General features: G+C 39.2%; 1 protein-coding gene across 4 annotated transcripts in view; it reads right to left on the bottom strand.

The window, feature by feature from the left end:
• Window positions 1–3,234: 3,234 nt before the first annotated feature.
• LOC5580187 (anosmin-1) overlaps window positions 3,235–17,014 on the bottom strand; it is a 36,235-nt gene continuing 22,455 nt past the window's right edge. Inside the window, exons 3-7 of one of the 4 annotated variants that reach the window (XM_021857717.1) lie at window positions 15,447–16,008; window positions 14,895–15,109; window positions 14,649–14,838; window positions 14,390–14,592; window positions 3,235–4,108 (exon numbers count right to left, since the gene is read on the bottom strand). In XM_021857717.1, the coding sequence (XP_021713409.1) occupies window positions 3,878–4,108; window positions 14,390–14,592; window positions 14,649–14,838; window positions 14,895–15,109; window positions 15,447–16,008 (1,401 nt within the window). In that variant the 3' untranslated portion in view covers window positions 3,235–3,877. Of the gene's footprint in view, window positions 4,109–14,389; window positions 14,593–14,647; window positions 14,839–14,894; window positions 15,110–15,446; window positions 16,009–17,014 lie in introns of all 4 variants that reach the window. The other 3 variants (XM_021857718.1, XM_001655558.2, XM_001655557.2) reach the window with 3 other exon arrangements.

Raw genomic sequence — 17,014 nt, 5'->3', positions numbered from 1 at the left:
TGAAGAATTCCATTTTCAAACCATTGACTAGTTGGGCTCAAGTGCCGTATAGCTTGACGAAGCCAAATCACATGTTGATAACATGAAATTCCGATATATTAAAAAATCACCTCAAAACTGGTTAATCATACAATGATGTTAAATAGTTCTAGAACATGAACAATCTAGTCAACCAGAGCAAAGAAACTTTATAAAAATATGAGAAATATGATGACTTTTTCCATCTTTTGTACGGAGAGGAATCACTGTGTGTTGGTTTGATCATATTTAATCTGAACTAGTAATCCTTAAGGGGCCCAGATAGCCGTAGTGGTAAGCGCGCAGCTATTCAGCATGACCATGCTGAGGGTCGTGGGTTCGAATCCCGCTGATCGAGGGACTTTTCGTAAAGGAAATTTTCTCGATTCCCAGGGCATAGAGTATCTTCGTACCTGCCACACGATATACACATGCAAAAATGGTCAATCGGCAAAGAAAGCTCTCAGTTAATAACTGTGGAAGCGCTCGTAAGAACACTAATCTGAGAAGCAGGCTTTGTCCCAGTTGGGACGTAACGCCAGAAAGAAGAAGAAGAATCCTTTATAAGAGAGATTCGCGGAAGCTTACATTTCTGTCAAAGTGTGAGCCAATCGAGCAGTGAGCGCTGTCAAAGTGTGAGCCAAACTAACATGCGTTATGTTTGTTTTGAACTTTTCTTGAGGAGTAATGTAATCTGCTTAAAATTATACCGGTAAAAGTAATTTTGCATGAAGCAAAAGAATGATATATTTTTCTTTTTTTAAATTTTTGTCAATGCGATTTTTAGTTGTTGATATTTTTGGCTGTTTATTAGTTTGGATATGTAGCTCAAAGATCTATAACGAAACAAAATACACTTTTTAGCAATGAGGAAGTCATGTCCGTGTTACAATATTATTCTCGACGCCGAGCAAAATCAGCACTGCTGGTCTGTTGCCAAATCGTTCCATTTTAGTTCCGCTTATCTCTCTATAAAGGATTACTAATCTGAACTATTTTTTATTTGACCCCCGTTAATTTGCACATCGTTCAAATTAAAAATGATTCAAATATAATTTAGCTAATAGAACGGAGTAAAATGGAATGAAAAATTGTGGACTGGAATGCAGAATCAAAACAAAAAAGCCAAAGGGGTAACCAGAAGTAGATTTTCTGTTGCTCGTAGAATTACTAGAATTCAAATTAAAAAGGAATCCCGATTGTTTGCATGATGTATCGTTCAAATTAGCAGGGCTGCACGGTATGCGAATAAAGAGCCAACATAGTGATTATTCAATATCTATATGCATCAGGCATAGACGCATTAATGATTCAGAAAAAGGGTTTGTTTGTGGTGAAAATTGTGTTATTATCATAATGCTTATGGTTACTTGGATTGGGTATTTGGGGAAACTTGGAAGTTGAAGTCTGCGGTCATAGGTTTGAATACCGCAGGTCGTGGATTGTACACGGAGAAATCAGACTACCCAAAAAATAAGTTCTTTTTACTCAAATTTGGGTAAACTGCATTTAGTTTTTACCCACGGTTGGGTTGTTTTGCCTCTCTCGCAACAGCAATGATGTCAAAAACAGAGAGACGCACCGACCCAGCGTCGAAGTTCAATGGAATAAGCCAAATTTGGGTTCTTTCGAGTTTACCTAACGTTAAGTCACAGAGAAACAGACGTAACACTTAGAACAAATCTCGATCAAAATCATAGTCGCGAAATCATGTACGCCCAATGCTAGAAACTCTGTAGTTGGCCAATGGACCAACAGGTGGCGGTAATGTGTAAACGTCAAACACGAACAAAAACGACGCGAGCGCTGCGGGTGGTCGATTGACCACCTACCCAATATTTGAATCGATCGTTAAAAAGTTGGTCGATGGACAGCGATGAGAGTGTGACGTCTGTTTGTCTGTGGTTAAGTTGTTTTAACCCATCACGGGACTTCGAAAGCTAACGCTGGGTAGATTTTTTTTGCACTGAGTCGTTTGTTTTGCCGCTGTCAAATGGAAACAACCTAATGATAGGTATATATCAGTTAACCCAAATTTGGGTTATCCCACGGAAGAGCCGAATTGCGTCAAAAGAAGTCAAAGTTGGGTTGATTTGCGGCTCCGTGTATAGCAATGGAAAGTGTCTCGACTTCCTGGGACATAAAATATCTTTGTCCTAGCCATACGAAATACAAATACAAAAATGGTCAATTGTCAAAGAAAGCTCTTTGTTGATACACTGAACAGAATTACCCACCACGAATAGAATGATTTGTCATTCACGAAGCTTGAAATCTCTCTCTTCTTCATTTTGAATGATTATGGGACGATATGATTCACCCGCAGATTACTGGACGAAAATCATCCTATTCTGTGATGGTTTTCAACATATATCCATATGACAAAAAGTGCATATTCGAATTATGATATCACCAATGATTAATATGCAATATTTGATAATAATTCTTTTCATGTCCCAAACCGAAAATCATTCAATTATCGACAGAAATATTATATAGGAAGCTAATGATCGTAGATAGAAATCATCCTTGTCAGTTTTATTGCAAATATGGCGGTTGCAGTTATTCTAGCGTCTCGTGTTTGGAGTTTCTCGAGAGGATTTTACAGGTAAATGAACTTTGAAATAAAATTATCGATAAGCATGGCATGTATTAAATGATTCTCAGATCAACAAACGGACTCCAAAAGGATTTTTAGACCACGGAGATGGAACCGCACGTGGAACCGCATCATGTTTATTTCAAGCAGGAATCGCAACCTACATGAGGATACCATCGGTTTACTGGTGTACTCTTTACAGCTGTTTTATTGATGACTAATAAATAAATGATTACAAACATAAAACCAGCAACGGCCAAAAATCAATTGTTTTTATTTTTCTCATTTCGAATGTTTTTTTTTAATGAACTACAAGTATAATAAAACATGTTCACATTTTTGTATGATAATCATCCAATTGTCAACATTTTTGGGAAATATGAAATTCATTTTAAGAATGGATGATTTTCCTGCGATGTGATTTGTAAACAAATGATTTTTGTGAAGATGAAAATCATCTTGAATGTGTCTGAAAATAGGTCTGGGGCTCGGATGAGGCAAAAATCATTCAAATTGTGACGGGAGATTTCGTTCAGTGTAGTTGTGGAGTGTACTCATAAGAAATCACCTGGAGTGAAGATCACTAAAAATTTTGCAAATAAAAAAACACTTTTTAGTTTTTTGAGACTTTTTTATATTTTCCATTAATACTCAAGTGAGTTCTAGCAACATGTTCAGAAGGTTGAAAAAACTAGTCAATAATGGGTATGGAATTCATTTCAGTTATCCGTATGGTGATATCAAAGAGACAACTGTGTCATAGATATATACAATGGTGTTAGGACGTCTGTTCTTTTCACGTTCTTGAATTAAAACTAATTAAATGTCAGTTGTTCTCGTATACATATAGGGAGCAATTCATTATTCGTATAATATCAACATACACAATATCGTCTTTAAGTTTGCTTACTTCAGCAAATAAATGGATTATTAAGCAAGTCGAGCTGACCGATTCTCTTATGAGCTCACTAGTCATCAGTTCACATGATATACTCCTAAATTTCATCTACATTGAGTATAAAATGGCAGCATCACTTAGAACTAAAGAAACAAAAATCTACTAATTCAATACTAGAAATAAATTTAAATAACAAAAATATGAACCGATTGTACCTTCGATTCCATAATTGACATCTATCCTAGCCAGGCAAAGCGTAAAGTGGCGCTGCTGTGGGCAAGTTATGGCGGGAAAGAATTCATTGTTGCTAAATTGTCTTTAATACAGCTCTTATAATGCTTGATCGTCAGGACATGCCGCCCTTAGACGGAACATTCAACCGCAGAGTCAGGATGTTTTTTCCGGAAGTCCTCACAAGTGGGGGTCACAAACGTTCGGAAGCTATCATAGCCGGGTAGGCCCTTCTGTTTCTGCTGATGATGATGATGCTGATTGGTCGGCCCTCCGGTGGCACGTTTTCGATGGTTGTGACGCAATCCAACCGTGTATTTGGTATCGAATTCCAGACTCGAAAACTCGTATGATGTTTTCTGCTGAAATGAGGGAGATTTGGATTAAAAACTTTTCAAATTATAACAACCTTTTTTGTACATGGCAACTAGAAATTTATTAATCAATCCTTCAATTCCTTCCTTGCTGTCTCAACTATCAATATTGTTCCCTACATACCTGTTCTTGTCATTACACGGAGAAAATTTTTTACCTAATTTTTGAGTTTACTTTACCCAAAATTAAGTATATCGATTATAGTTTCAACCCAAAATCTCTCGGTTTTCTCTTTCTCCCACACGAATGTTGTCAAAAATAGAGAGAGCTGCATCTACCCAATGGGGGTACTTTGGCCCAATAAGCCAAATATGGGTAAATGCAACTTTTCTTATGTTTGAGTCGAAAGAACTCAATTTGGGTTAAATAAACCCAAAATTGAGTATATTTTTCTAATGGAATTAAAGCCAAACTACCTAGTGGGGACCTTGGAAATTTAGCCAAAATTGAGTTATTGGGCTCAACTACGGAATTGCGTTGAAACAACCCAAAATTTAGTTGAATTCCGTCTCCGTGTAGGTTCATCAAAATTTGGTATTGACTGTTTAACGATAAACTTGCGACGATCGACACGCCACCATATTTCATATAACGGAGATTATTAGAACTAACTTGGAGGTGATGATTTAGAGGTTATTTGGCAATTTGGAGATTAAAATCACCTCCAAACACTAGCGATTTTGTGGTGGGATGTTGACGTTTGATCACAAATTGTAATTTTTACGAATGATTAGACTTCCATGACGAAATTTAGAAGCTGCCAAAAACGTACTGATGGTACCTTTTTCAAACACCATTCACCTTTCATCCTTGATTTTATTCACTACCAGCTAGTTTTGTTATGAGAACATGATCAGCTGGAGGATCAGAACAATGACGATGACTGAAAACATCGGAGGACCAGCTGGTTTTGTTGTGTACACAGTGTACACAAGACCAGCTGATGAGTCGAGAACAAACACTGAGCCGGTCGGAGCAAACTGTCAGGAACATCAGTATAATAGGCCAGGGGAAGTGGTTCACCTAGAGTGAATTTATGTCAAAGAAAAAGTAGATTTTGTATGAGAATTGACAGGAAAATGAATGACAAGTTCATCCACTTCTCCTGGCCTATTGCATTGGCGGCGGTGATCGAAAAGGGGCAGCGAAATCGAAGGCGAAATCTGAGAAAGACGAAATTCAGATCACTAAAGTCTAAGCGGCGACGGTAACGCGCAGAAGATATGCTGCCCTTCTACGCCTACCGTTTTGATTCATATTACGAACACTTAAGGCCTTAGTGAAGTATACCTCAGCATACAGCATACAAAATAAATCACTCTGTATGATTTTCAGCGTTATCGAGCGTCGGAAACCCTTAACTTTCGAATGGTGGGTAAAAAATACGCTTCCATAACTTGAATAATTTTAAACAAATCGTAATGTGTGACCTTTAGCATGATTTTTATTCCGGACGCTTCCTTACTTTTGCCTCATATTCCGGACACTTTGATTCTAATTCCGGACAGCTCATTGAAATCATTAAGAGAAAAGTCAAATCATCAGTTGAAGTCGTCAAGCCACTAAAGAGACGCCTAGGGCAGTTGGATGTTATAAGTTTGCATAGATTTTTATGGAAAAAGTTCATTAAAACGAGCCTTGAAAATGAGAACTTTTAAACGGCAAAAATTGAAACATTTCGTGTGAAATGTTTCCCATACAAAGTAGATTGTCCGGAATTTGAAGCTGTCCGTAATATGATTCAAAACGGTACTTGTCCCATGTTCTATGTAAATCTTATGGAAAGCGGGATAAACAGGGATTGAATCCTGAGAAAATTGAGAGAATCTCCAACGTATCGCTCTCTGTAACTATCATAACATGCTGCACATTATGAGAGACTGTTTATCGTACACTGCTACAACTTTGATCAGATTGGGGGGATAGTAGTGCATGATAAAACCCCTCTAAACATGCTTCAAGCCTGGGGGACACTATTGCTATTGGAAGTTCGTGGATTGTTTATCGTGCCAGTAAAGAAAAACACCTATCCCAAACGGTAAACAAGCGAGAAAAATGGATTTTATCATCGCTCTCACTTTGGGGCTCTCGCTCGCTGCTTCCATTTATCAGACTTGTTACAACTTGCGATACATTGACGATCGTGGACCGCAACAGATGGGATGTATTTCTTTGCTTGTTTTGATCGTGCTTCATACTCAAATGAGAGCGAATTCTGCAATGCCTGGGGAAAAATCGTCCCCTTGATGCTACAACTAGATAACTCGAAAATTGAAATTTTTGACTTCAATATGTCAAAACATTTTTCTCAATTAGATCTGGAAAATATTCACACTCTCATAAGCGTGTGATTAAAAATACATAAGTTGAAGTTTTTTTTCCAATCATATTCTCTGCGATTAACCATCACCTTGTAAAATGGTCATATTTTCAAAGTTGCGCATCTAAAAATTTTGATTTTTGAGTTATCTAGTTGTAGCATTAAGGGGACGAAATATGCGTAGAACGGCAGTATGCGCGCAATTCAAACGTAACGTCAAAATTCAAGTAGGCTTGGATTTTTTCGTATCGACATTTTCAGATAATCGCATTACGTGGATTTATCTTGCAGAGTACAATAGAAGGAGTTGGAACAGATGCCGTTCAGCTGGATCAGATTCGTTCAAGCCGGCTCGCAAGGCTTACAAGAAGGCTCTTCGTTCTGCTGAACGATCCGGCTGAAAAATAACCTTTCTACGAATGTTTCCAGTTTGAGTGAAGCCAGTCAGCTGAACAAAATCCTTGCAAAATCCAAGGATTTCCAAGTGAACGAAATTCGCTTACCCAATTAATGAATTTATTTCTTCTGATGCAGATGGTTTAGAATGTTTATTCAATACACACTTCCCCGGATGTATGGACATCTATTGATGAACCAAATGTCTTTTCACGAGTCTGGCTTCGGCTCGCAGTATAGTATAGAGATTTCAGGTTTGATAAACTGTTTTGGAAATGCTACTTTTAAGCAGTTTCGCTACGGGTATATGCCCAGATCCTGGCGTGACATACTGTGAAGTTTATACCGAAAGGAGGAACCCTGCTGGAGTAAATACAGTCGACTCTCCACATCTCGATGTTCTACATCTCGATATCTCTCCCTATGTCGATGATTTCTCAGGTCCCTTCATTTTGTATACGATATCTCTCTCCATATCTCGATATCCTCCTTATCACGATATCTCCATATCTCGATGAGTTCCTGTTGATTTTTCGTTCACAATTTTCTCTCCGTATGTCGATATGAACAATATCAAAGGTCACTAGATCTAATTTTTGAGATTCAAAACAAATAAGAAACGCGGAATGACGTCTGATTATTTATTATTTTCCTAGTAACGGAGTGATTTTCAATCTAGTATCCCTTAAAATGTTGTTTGTTGTCTCGATCTCTCCCTATCTCGATGGTCCCTTCAATATCGAGATGTGGAGAGGTGACTGTAGATGATTATTTGTATGGTACCGTCGATGGGGGTGACAATGGGTCTAGGGAGTCAGATTGGGTCAAAACGGAAAAATATGATTTATGAAATAGTTCAGCTAACAACGCTGATATTACTAAAATTTATAATTCGTATGTTTTTGCGTTATGCAAAATTTTCTACCAATAGTTCAAAGTATAAGGATTATCATAGTGATTAAAAATGTTGGAAAACATTATTTTACTTTTGGTTTTTCGTATGACTTCCTTCCGATAGTTTTTGTTTCGATATATCGAAAGAAAAAAATATCGAAAGGTTTTTTTTTTTTAAATCTTTATTTGAGTGTATTTTAACGCACGAGGGCTAGTTCTACACTCGAAATATCGAAAGGATTAAAAACCACAAAGTACTATATTGTTGCGTAGGTGTTGATTATTTTAATGCTTTTTAACGTTCATGATGATCATTAATAATTATTTTATTGGATTGAAATATTAGTTCTGCCAAACATTTCAATTTGAGAAGTCACGAGCAGGAAAAAGGAATTAATTGATGAAACTGATTCGATATATCGGATCGTCCCTACATGATTTATTAGTGTTTTCATATTACATATCACGGAAGTGAGTTGGATCGTTGAAATAACGGGATTATGACGTCAACAACTGCCTGAAATCGTAGAATGTCGCACCGAAATTTAACTACTTGCGAAGGTAAATTGACACTTATATTGAGCTGTTCGGTAATTCATTCCGCATGGTTATTAAATTAATTAACTCATTACGCGTGGTAAAGATGGACAAATTATGGGTGAAATTATGAAAAAAAAATCCACGTGCGCGGCTGGGATTTGAACCCAGGACTACGATAGGCAAACAGTTTCAACACCAAATAAATCGCACTCGCTCTCTCCGCGTGTGTAGGAACATGAGATGGATGGATATGGGTTATGAAAGAGGTCCGCGTGGTCTGTAGGGATTTGAATTCTAAACTTGTAACCAACTCAGTTATTGGGTCACCAAGTGACTCAGTAGCTTAGTTGGTAACGCGCTCGTCTAGCATACAAGAGTTCTGGGTTCAAATCCCAGCCGAGCATGTGGATTTTTTTCATAATTTCACCCATAATTTGTCCATCTTTACCACGCGTAATGAGTTAATTAATTTACTTGCGAAGGTTTAAAATAATCACTGTTTCTATCAACCTTTGGGGAAACTGAATAGCTTTTATGCCAATGGGAATGAGACTTTGAAGACAATTTGAGGGGAAAAACAAAAAAAGTTGTGTAAACTTGACGATAAATGCTGAATTTACTTTTTTTTTCTCATAGCTCTTCAATTTTATGCAATAATCGGTTTTTAAAGTGGGTTCATCATACTTGTGATTCATCTTAGATGTCTTTTCGTCTTTTTTGCATCGTGTTTCATGAATATTTTTCAGCTGTGAATGGTTTTGCTATCATATTCTCTAGAATAAGTTATTTAAATTACAGTGACCCTTTGTCTCCCCCTCTATGGGGTGAGATTGGGTCATTTTTCATTCACTTATAGCGCCGCAGTGAAAAAATATTTTTCTATAATGTTTTGGATAGTTGTTAAAGAACCACCAAAGTACATACATACCAAATTTGAAGTTTATTGGAGTTAGATTGCGAAATTTATTCAATAAATAAATCGTACATATCCTTTTTTGACCCATTCTCACTCCCAACGACGGTATTTGATATTGGGCATCGCGCAAGCCTATCCGAGCTTTCTTATTTGACGAATTATTGATGAAAGCTCATTTCGATTGACCTGCTTGAACGCGATGAAATGAAGTTGATTGAAACAAGAAGCTGGTGTATGAAAGCGGGAAAGAGATAGGCAACAAAGGAGATCGGTGACGAGTTTCGCGTTGAGGAAGAGTGTTCGTTTTTGGTGCGCGGTGAATTTGTTTGTGTCGGCAAATGGCCGCCGAAAGACGTATCCATCGCAGAAAAAAGGAGCTTATAAGCAGTAGTTGCTCAGACGCAAGAAGCTATGGAACAAATCGATATGCGACGGTTTTACGAATCTGTCAATGATGTGCGGAGAAAACAGTAACACTGTCTCCCGCCATTTGCAATGACCGCGAAGGATACTTGCTGGTGGATAAAACAATGGTGGCCGCCAGGTGGAAAGAGTACTTCGAGTCATCGTTATACGGGGATAACGGAAGTGGATCTGGTAGCAGAATCCAAATCGATGACGATGTGCAGGCTGTGGAACCTCTAACACTAGATGAGGTAAAGCAAGCTATCAACGGGCTGAAGAACTATATAGCGCTACTGGGAAGGACGAGCTTCCGGCCGAACTTCTCAAACACGGAAGTGAGCAGCTGCACGAACTCCATCACCGTGTCAATTCGGGGATATGGGAGGAAGAACAAATGTCTACTAGGGTAGGTGTACCAGTTATGGACATAGTGGTTCCCTATTTCGCCATACGTGATTACTTCAATGTCTTCAATTTTTTGAAAATATTTGTGTGTTGTAGTAGTTAGATTTAAGATATATCTTGATGTTAAAACATTCAAAAAGATTTTAAAAGTGAGAGTAATCAAAATTTTACGTATGGCCAAATAGGGAACCACTATGGCCATAACTGGTACACTTTCCCTAGTTGATTAGATGGTCTCATTTGCCCTTTGCACAAGAAAGGGCAGCGAATGGAGTGCGCTAATTACCGTGTGATAACACTCCTTAATTCGGCCTACAAAATCATGTTTGGAATTCTGTTCAAAGGATTGAGACCGCATGAGGAGTCCTCTGTCGGCTAATACCTAGCTGGTTTTCGAGAGGGCCGATCGACGCCGGTTCAAATGTTTACCTTGCGTTAAATCCTAGATAAATTCCGGAAAAACAACTTGCAGACTCATCAAATTATGTGACGACGACGAACGACGAAGCTGATTAGACTGATTCGTGCAACGCTTGATGGATCGAAATCATGTGTGTGGGTGTTGGACGAAATTTCATCATCGTTCGTAACCTTAGATGGATTGAGACTGGGTGACGCTCTTTCTATCTTGCTGTTAACCATAGCGCTCGAAGGTGCTACCAGGATAGCCGGTGTGCAGAGAAGCGGTACCATTATCACACGTTCTCATATGCTACTTGGCTTGGCGGGTGATATCGACATCATCGGGATTGACTGTCAGTGGAAGAGGTATTCGTGCCTTTCAAGAGGCAGCGAGGATCGGATTCACGATCAACACCACAAAAACGAAGTACATGATAACTGGTGGTCAACTTGGGTCCGGACGTGTTAGTGGTAGCGAAATGATGCTAGGTGGTGTAAATTTTGAAGTGGTGGAAGAATGTGTGTATCTTGGAACAGTATTGACGTGCGATAATGATGTTACCCGCGAGATGAAAAGACTCCGTAACCAGCTGAAGTCCCGTAGCCTGCATGACGCATGAGTCGTGGAAGTGAAGGAAGTCGACCGGAGAGCTTTCGGGGTGTATTAACGTAAAGTGCTGCGAACAATACTCGGCGGTAAATTAGAGAACGGCATCTGGTGGCGTCGCATGAATCACGGGTTGTATCAAGTGTATAAAGAGGTGAGTATTGTCAAGCGCATAAAACACGGCATGCTGTGTTGGGCAGGTCACGTTGCCCGTATGCCGGATTAACGACAAGCAAAGATAATATTCAACAGAGAACCAAGACGAGACCGCCGACTTCGTGGTAGGCCACGCACACGATGGCTTTTCACTGTTGAGGAGGACTCAATAGCACTTAACATTCAGGGTGTCCCTCCTTTTTTGTTCTTCGACCTTCTGTCCTTTCGATCTTTTGTCTTTTCGACCTTTTGTCTTTCGACCTTCTGTACTTTCGACCTTTTGTCTTTCGACCTTTTGTCTTTCGACCTTTTGTCATAGATTCGCCCCAGCGAACTTTTGTTGAAACTTGGGACCTCGAACCCAAGTATATGAAATGGATTTACACAACAGTTCTAGAAAGATTCGCGAATCAGGCGAAACTGACAAAATGTACACAATTGAAGAAAATATAGCGTTGAAATTGTAGCTCGATTGTCGATTCATTGCACTTAAACTTTTCCCCTATTGATAATTTAACTATTCAAAAAACGCAAATTTGTAGAAGACGAAACTTCACCTCATGCCAAACCACACACTTTATTGATTACGCCTGTGTTTTTGTTTATCAAAGTGATGGGCGCATCTGAAATCTAAATCAAAACACGGCGAGAGTAAACGGCGACACTGCAAACAAAAAATAAACAAGGCGTACATGGCGGGCTTAATTGAAACCAGAATGAAAACACGGCGCAAAAGTAACAGGCGACACTGAAAATAATATCGATTACAGGCTCATAACATTGGGCGATACTGGCATCCTTGAGTGCGTTTAAGGGGAAACCTTATAATATTTTTTTAGTACGAAATAGCTAGGGAAATTGTAGGAGATGTGTGTGGTATTGATGAGGATGTTAAAACTAGGTTTATGAAATGTGTATTAAAGTGGAAAGGTTAAAGTTTGACTATATTTTCTCCAATTGGGATTAAAAATTGTACATGAGAATTTCATTGGTTATTTTCTCATTGTTATTGATTTGTCAGATAGGCCCTTATCGCGAATCTCTCTCGAGTTGTCTGACCAATATTGGCATATAGATGTCTTGTGTGGTGGCAAAAGGGAGAAATGAGAACAATCCAATCGAAATTTGGCCATCTCTAAAGGATGTGCGTGATGGCGATGTCTGGTGTGTTCTTTACGACAGTTAAAATAGCTAGAAGACGTTCTGCGCTAAACCTGGTGTTCAGCCGAGAGACGATTTTAAAACAGATCCAGTTAACTTGTTCACTTCGCAAAAGATATGGGCATTATCAGTCAAATATATGGAAAAGTCGGACTGGTGCTGAAGTGAATAAATCAAACAGAGTACATGTTAGCCCAAGTAACAATTTAGATTCTAACTAGCTTTATTTATTTTTATGATAGTTTTATCGGAGATTTGCATATTCTTCAAGGTTTTATAGTGATTTTCACTCAGTAGAAATGATCTTGAACCGTTTTTGGTTTTAAATACTTCTTCAAGAACACTTCGGATGCATCAAATAAACTTCATTTTCAATAAAAACAAGTGACCTTGACAACAGTTTTATGAAACTCTCGTACTTATCTGAAAGAACGCGCTCGAGCGAGAGTAAGAACTCTTGGCCGAGAACATCATAAATTTCTCCCCCATCAATCAACGCACTAATATGTACATTATTGATTGAAGTATTATAAATCCTATCGTTTACGGGGGCGCCTTGCGTGGATTTTCGATCTGTTCTTCATGTAAGTCGTTGTCGAACTACGGCGACAACTTACTAATAAGACAAACAACCAGTTCCAATGGTCTCCCTCCCCTTGACCATGATATAGGAGCGGAACTGGATCACTGGACACGTCCTTGCAAGGTGGACTTCTGGATGTGGTTAAATGTCCGATTGCTTTCCCTGCTCAACATCTGGGCCTTATTAAGAAGTTATCCACAGCTGGAAATACTTACCTTCAGTCGTTTTGAAGCTTTAAATTTCATGCCGTAACAAAATCTAGCATGAACGCGTTTCTCCAAAAACGAAAATTGTAAATAAACAAACGTTAAAATGTGCTTCTCTTGAATAAAACGAACGAATCTTATCACGTTCTTCAAGAAGATCAGTTTGTCTTCATCAAGATCGCCTTAAGCCTAAGAACTCTCAAGTGATATTTGTTACGCTTGCCCGAGTTCAGCAAAATTTATCATGGTTCTATGATGGTGTTGAGTAAAATTACCGCCATGATTGTAATTATCGATGCTTTGGCAAGGGAGCCATGATGGGAGAATCCATGTATGCTGGATTGTTCAACATTTTCTGGCACCAAATTGATGAAATTGTTTTTCTGAAAATGCAATATTGTTGAGGCGCATTGTGCGTTTCGGGTGTTTCATGCATGATATTCATGATGTAATAAGCGTGGCAACCGAAAACACAGGTAGGTATCGAAAAAAAAACAGAAAGTTATCATCACAGATGTTTTAATTTGCATCTTGTTTTATTATTGATTGATAATTTTATGAAGAAGTATTTATAAATTCGTTAGCCAAACCAACATGATAAACATATTGTGAGTTTAACTTGTCTTGAGAACTACTTGTGGAAGTAGATCATCATTACTTGTGGAAGGTTTATGGAAGTGTTCAGGATTGTCATAAGTGATGATTACAAGTTTTAAGAGATACTTGACAGTTGCCCTCCAACACCGTCTCTAGTATGGGCCACTTTAGTCTTATGAGAGGTTTATCATTGGGTTAGTGTAGGTTTGTAGAATTACTGGTTTTATTTCTAGTTTTATAGAATTGGTGTAAGAGAATACTTCAAAAATAGCATAAAACTAACTTTGCTACTTGGGAGTAGACGGAGCCGGGCGCGATAGGGTTTGCCTAGGAAGCAGTTCGAGGTGGTGCATGAGGTCGTCTAACTTGGATACTTGCTGACGACTCATAACTGCGTGAGATGAGAGATACGGATACACATTCTTCGTGACAGTCCAGCCTATAACGGGCTTCGGAAAAAAGCATGATCTAAGAAGATTCATTTTCGCATTTCTGAAGAAAATTTTATACGAAAAATTGGTAGATTTTTTTCAAGATTCCTCAAAATACCGATGAAGTAGTTTACCGCTAAAACTTTCAGAACTACTTATGAAGTGAATCTTTGAGAAATCAACACAGAGTCAATTTTGATTTCTTATTTGTTTCTTTGTTGTCTGCCTGCAAAAACAAAATCAACTTACCTTCACCACAACATCGTGCGAGCTGGCGCTCATCGGTTTGACCAGGCACTCCCGAGTGCCACGACATAAGTGTAACCGATAGCGTCCACTCTGGTTCCGGTCCAGCCATGTGAGTCTCACAGTGAGACCAGTTTTGCGTGGAACAAACTTGTAGTTTATCCTTGATACGTTGCCGCCAGATTTTGTGCGACGTTGATAGCTGGAAGAAGAGGAAGGTTCGAAATTTTCAGCTTCAAAATGTAGAGTCAAAGTACTTACGCAGCATCATTCATCAACATGTTATCCATACTAGCTTGCTTGCTGATACTTCCGGGGTCCACCGTAGTGTTCATCAGCTCGCTACTGGCGGCCGACTTCAGCCGCCTCTTGCCGTACACGCTGACCGCGTGAATTTGAAGATAGTAAATACTGTTCGGTTGCAGTCCTTTGATCTCGTAATGTCGCATTGGCTGTAACCAAAAATAACTGTATTCTTGAGTCTGCCTTTACTGCGACAAATACCTACCGCTGACACGGTGGCCGTTTCTTTGAACAGAGATGAGTTTCCGGCCCGTGCTTCACCGCTTGCATTCAAATATAAACTCCAGCTAATCTTGTACTTCTCAACCGGAAGATCCGATCGCGGAAGTGACCACATAATTTTTCTACTATACAAACCATTGGCGCTCGGCACCAACGGCCCCAAGGTGAGATTCTTCGGTGGCTGTGGCGGATTAGGTTCTGCAGAAGAACGCGAAAAAGGTTAACAATGTCATAACATCCAAATGAGTGATTCTCGCTGAAACCAAGCCATCACTAGAGGAGAAGCGTTTTGGAAAACTCAAATTGGTGGACCTCTCGTATGCCATCACATCAAAAAGTTCGCGAAAAAGTTCATTTTTGATACATCATCAAGTGATATGTCTCACATTTCCCTTGAAACACATATGTTACTCAATGGCATCGTATGAAAGAGGGAAGTTTTATGCAAATGACGACAAAAAATGGAATTCTAACGATCTGTGCCGATGACGGCCTGGTTTCAGCGCGAAGTACTCAACTGTGGACGCGCCCTTACTTCTACTTAGCTGAAACTCCTTAGAAATAGTGGAATATCCGCGAGTACCCTTCTCGTTGACCGCAGCCACCCGTACTTGGTACCATCGACCGGGCTTCAGCTTCAACTCCCCTACAAACCTTTTGAGGTTACCCGTCCGCTTGATCTCATAGACCATCGTTGCCTTGTGATTCTGCCAGTCATTTTCCAGTTTTCGCTCGGCAAAGCTAATGCCGATGTGATGCCTTGATTCCACCACGTAGTACGTGGCACTGGAGTCCTCTTCCTCTACGGCTAGGTCCCACTGAATTTCAGCCATACGGATACTGCGGCCAGCGTCGCGTAGAATCACGTGCACCGGAACCGGTGGCAAACCGCGCACTTTGCTCAAGCCGATTGGATTTTGACAGCTCATGCCGCAAGAGTGGGGACAACACTTCTGCACGCCAGGGCAGTGGTAGTCCGTGCTCCGGCAGGTGTTGAGGCAAATCGCTTCCAGACGATTCTGAGGGTCCTTTGGACAATCACCGTACTTTTTGTAGGATGAATCCTCCAGGTATTCCCGGATGCAGTTGCTTTCGCACTGTGGAAGAAGGTTGATTTTGTTAAAAATATGATACATCTGTCGGCGCAAAGTTAGTTTGACAGTTTAAAACGTGATTTTGAATGATTAGTGGGATAACAACCAAGTTGATGAACATAATTGACATCATTTCTGCTTCATCACAACTTAAACTTTCCCAATCCAATCCCATTTTTTAATGAACTTGATTAAACACTTGAACCTCAATGTAAATACTTGATCTGGAAACCTATCATCCAGCTTAACTTCATAAATCATAAGGTATTTACAACTCTCATGAATGGTGTGCGAAATTGTGCGAAGATTCCAAGTGAACATTTTAGTTCATTTGAATCCAGTCGGAGTCTACGACAAGGTGATGGATTTTTATACTTGTGCTTCAATATTTGTGTCGTGTGTAGTTTGAAGAACGATTTTCAACAGATTCAGTTAGTTTGTTTGCTTCGCGGATAATATGGGCATTGTCGTTCGAACATTCAAAAGCCATCTACCGAAACACACCCTTCACCCCTATCCGCCGAAAAAATCCACTAGTTTGATACAGATATGTATTTTCGTTAGAATTTTTGAAACATGGTCTTCAGAACGTATGCTCTAGAAATTATATATTTTTGCTCTGGAAATTATAAAAGAATCACCTATCTGCTGTTCCCAAAAATTATTTTGATGTCTTCAGTAATCCCTCAAGATATTCTTTAAGAAATTGATCCGTGTAACTCTTTCAAGATTTGGTTTGAATTACTCCATAAAGTTCTGCGAAAATTTATTTTCTTACAGTTTTTCTACGAAAGCAAGAAAACTTGTTACAACTCATTCAAAGATTATTTTAAAAATTCTCCCAGAAAATCCCTTTTTTTTTTGGAATGGACACAGAATTTTCACTTAACCATGGATTTTGCTAAGGTAGGGATCCCAGGAAATTATTCAAGGAAGTGTTTTCCAGTAATTTGCATTGAGTTGTTCAAAGATATTATCCTGATAATTTCTACAGGAATGCTGATTGGGA

The sequence above is a fragment of the Aedes aegypti genome, chromosome 1 (genome assembly GCF_002204515.2).
Source record: "Aedes aegypti strain LVP_AGWG chromosome 1, AaegL5.0 Primary Assembly, whole genome shotgun sequence".
In the NCBI taxonomy this organism is placed as follows: domain Eukaryota; kingdom Metazoa; phylum Arthropoda; class Insecta; order Diptera; family Culicidae; genus Aedes; species Aedes aegypti.
This window is presented reverse-complemented; position numbering and strand designations above follow the sequence as displayed.